The sequence below is a fragment of the Drosophila busckii genome, chromosome 3L (assembly GCF_011750605.1).
Source record: "Drosophila busckii strain San Diego stock center, stock number 13000-0081.31 chromosome 3L, ASM1175060v1, whole genome shotgun sequence".
NCBI classification, from domain to species: domain Eukaryota; kingdom Metazoa; phylum Arthropoda; class Insecta; order Diptera; family Drosophilidae; genus Drosophila; species Drosophila busckii.
In genome coordinates, this window is record NC_046606.1 from 15,980,551 (window position 1) to 15,983,940 (window position 3,390).

General features: G+C 46.8%; 2 protein-coding genes across 3 annotated transcripts; one reads left to right on the top strand and one right to left on the bottom strand.

The window, feature by feature from the left end:
• The first annotated feature begins 139 nt into the window (after positions 1 to 139).
• Positions 140 to 1,220, top strand: LOC108599126 (exosome complex component MTR3). Its single transcript, XM_017985916.2, has 2 exons — positions 140 to 332; positions 394 to 1,220. Exons 1-2 carry the CDS (start codon positions 188 to 190, stop codon positions 1,200 to 1,202), a joined length of 954 nt encoding a protein of 317 aa, XP_017841405.2. The 5' UTR covers positions 140 to 187; the 3' UTR covers positions 1,203 to 1,220.
• On the bottom strand, positions 1,215 to 3,261 carry LOC108599125 (U4/U6 small nuclear ribonucleoprotein Prp3). Of its 2 annotated transcripts, XM_033293774.1 has the most exons (3): positions 3,173 to 3,248; positions 2,119 to 3,100; positions 1,215 to 2,058 (listed from the first exon to the last, which is right to left on the bottom strand). In XM_033293774.1, exons 2-3 carry the CDS (start codon positions 2,963 to 2,965, stop codon positions 1,304 to 1,306), a joined length of 1,602 nt encoding a protein of 533 aa, XP_033149665.1. In that variant the 5' UTR covers positions 2,966 to 3,100; positions 3,173 to 3,248; the 3' UTR covers positions 1,215 to 1,303. The 2 variants fall into 2 exon arrangements, with proteins under 2 accessions (XP_033149665.1, XP_017841404.1); XM_017985915.2 differs by having other exon boundaries at positions 2,119 to 3,261.
• Positions 3,262 to 3,390: the final 129 nt, after the last annotated feature.

The window sequence follows — 3,390 nt, forward strand, 5'->3', positions numbered from 1 at the left end:
GGCTGTTGAATAAATGTTTATATACCGATGAATCGATATTTTCAGTATCGTTATCAGTATATAATGGCTTATTGCACGAATCGGTGGTGGAATTCGATAGTTTTGGCAATTTTAAAATCTGTCCATAAAACGGCTAGATGGGCAGCACTACAATTAAGTTCAACATATATTTTAATTTCAAAACAAAATGCTGCGCGTTGCACCAATCAAAAACACGTTGCTCGATGGGGCTACCATAACCGAGCAGCTATACACAACACCTAAGGATTGTGAAGACTTTTTTGAAAGCCTAGAGAAACCCACTGAAGTTAAAGCAACACCACGTTCCACCTGTAGGTAACTTAACGCTCGAAATGTCCATGTGACTAACATGTTTCTTGTTTCTTGTTTTAGTTATACGTGCCGGCGTGTTAACAACGGTGCGAGGTTCGGCTTATATGGAATATGGCAATACCAAAGTGTTGGCAATCGTGGCGCCACCACGGGAGCTGATGCGTTCGAGCGCACGCCGTATGAATATGGGCGTGCTGAATTGCTATGTAAATTTCGCAGCGTTTGCCAGCGGAGAGTTAGAAACGGTGCCAGAGAGGGAGAAACATTTGGGTGGCATGTTGACTAAAGCGTTAGAGCCACTTGTTTGCCGGAATGAGTTTCTTAACTTTCAGCTGGATGTACGTGTGCTCATTCTTGACGATGATGGCTGTCTTCTGAGCACGGCGATTAATTGCTGCGGCGTGGCGCTGGTTGAGTGCGGCATATCCACATATGATATAATCACAGCCTCTACCGCGTGTATTTATAAAAATCTTGTATTTGTGAATCCCAGCGCCAAAGTGGAAGAGCTACTCGGTCAGCATCGTGGCGCTGACAGCGCACAGATGGAGGAACACGGATTGCTAATGAATGCCAGTATGGATACATTTGAGCAGCTGGCGCAGTGCCAACAATGCGGCTATATGAAACCGGAAACGTTTGTTAAGCTGCTTGACTATACTCTTGAGATAAATAAAAGTCTGCGTCAGCTTATACGACGTGTGTTAACGGACCGTGTAAAGGAGCAGCATGTTCTGGACAAAAAGGAGCAGGAAGCAGAACGGCAGGAAGATGAGCGTTTAGCGGGTATTATTGCACGCCTCAAGGAGCAAGGTCTTCATGAGTTTATACAGTCCAACATAAAAGAGGATCCCTATACTAAGAAATAAATTCGCATTGTCTTTTTAAAAACCTAAATCTTTATAATTTTAGCTTTAGTATCTAAAGACGTTAACAAATTTCGCAGGGCCAAATAGCTGTTTACAAGAGTTTACTGCTGATCCGTTGAAGCCTCTAGCACTGCGCCGGAATAGGCTAAATCCCAGTAGTGCTCCACCTGATGCTTCTGAAAGAACTCGCGCGCCATTTTCTCCATGGGAAAGACTTTAAATTTGATTTCGCCAAAATGTCGTCGCTGTGCGGTGCCCTCCCAGACAAGCACACACGAATTTGGCACTTCCTCCTGTCCATCACCTTTGACAATATCCTCCTCCCACTTAATGCGATGCAACATCAGGCGGCGATACTTCTTCTGCTGCTTGGGACCACCCTCAACAACGACCACGCAGCAATCTCGAAAGAGCGCCACGCTGCCCGTCATCTGCAGCTGCTTGGCATTCGTTTCCACTTTGAACTTTTTACTTTGGTTATCCTGCATATCACGTATGCGATACACGCTTACATGCACACCACAGCTAGTGTCCTCTTTAAGCTTGCGCTGCTTCTTCTCGCTCTTCTGCTCGGTGGTCAGCTTTCTGGCATTGTTAGCATCCTCGTGCGCCTTTTGTCGCTTGGCCATTTGCTCGCGCACATGCGCCTCTATCTTGGTGGGATCCTGCACTGCGTCTGTGCCCAGCACACGCATTAGGTTAGATATGCGTAGCTTCGGCTCCGGCGGTGCTACTAGACCCAAACGTATTTTTTCCTGTTCCTCTTTCCAAGCTTCTCGACGATTTTGACGACGCAACTTCTTACGCTCCTTTTTGGTGAGAAAGACGGGCAGATAAACTGGCTTGAGCGGCTCATCTGTAAACAAGAAGCAATATTTAAAGATATGACCAAGCTGTAGAACAAACAAATGCATACTTGGCGGCTTCATCTGTGTGGGATGCTCAATCAGATTGGTGATAGCATTTTGACGTATGCTTATCTTTCCACTTGCCTCGTCCAACGTCTGCAGATCCTGTGTGAGTATGACAGAGTCCCACCACTCCATTTGTGGCGCATCCTCAGGCATGTCCTGCTTGGGGGCTATTAACGCTAGTTTGGTAGCTGAGGAAATGCCTGTTTTACGCGCTATTTGCGAGATTTCGTTCTGCAGTCGTTCTAGCTGGGTTTTCATGCGCAAACGCTCCGCCAGCTGCTGGAACTTGCCAGGTTCATGGAACCGCAGAGTGCGCTTGGTGCGCACAGTCGGCTTTTGCATAATGCGTTCATCAAAGAACTTGGCGGCATCGTCTTGGACCGTGTGTGAACCGCCTGCGCTACCTCCCTCGCTGCCAACAGTTTGGCGCTGGAAGACTTCCCGCTTCTTGGCACGTATGTTTGCTTTGAGCGTAGGTGTTACTGTAGGTATATTGATAGCACGTCCACTTTTGTCTACAGTGCGACCCTCCTCATCTAATATAAGCGGCTTGGGACGCTGTTGTTGTGCTGCAGCTGCAGCTGCTGCCGCTGCGGCAACAGCTGAGGGTTGTTGATTAATTAAATTGGCCAGATTGCCAGTTAACTTGGCGCGGATCTGCGCTTGCAGTTCGGCTATCTTTCGAGCCTTCTCGGAATCCTCGGGTGTGGGCTTCTTGGACAGAGCTTGTGTGGCTAGAGCAACAGGCAACCCAATTTGTGGCACTGATGCCAGCAAGGGATCCTTATCTCGAAGATTATTTAGCGCACGCTTGCGTTCCTCGATCTCGCGCTGTGCATGGGCCATCATTAGCTTTATTTGGGTGGAGCTTAGCGATGCCGCGACCGTCTCAGTTCCATTCTTTTGTTTCTTCCCTGCTATGTCGGCGCTCGCGTCAGCGCCTGTGGCACTGCGCTTGGTGGCCGATTTTTGTTCGTCGCCATCCTTGCGAGTTATAATAGACGACATAATATTCGCAATTAAATAGATCTGTCTAAAGGCGTTAAAATTATTTACCAAAAACTTTGCACATTCCGTTTAATCCACATATGCTTTTGATTTTTTCAACTTTTTCGTGATTTGCTGCAAAAACGTTTTCGTGAAAATTTCCTAAGCACAAAATAATCAGAGTTGCCTTGCAAGCTCGATAACGATTGGAATTAGCAGCACTGTTTTCTCAGCTATTTTTTTCTCCGACAACAAACTGTCATCCAAGCGGTCATTAAAACCAAAAA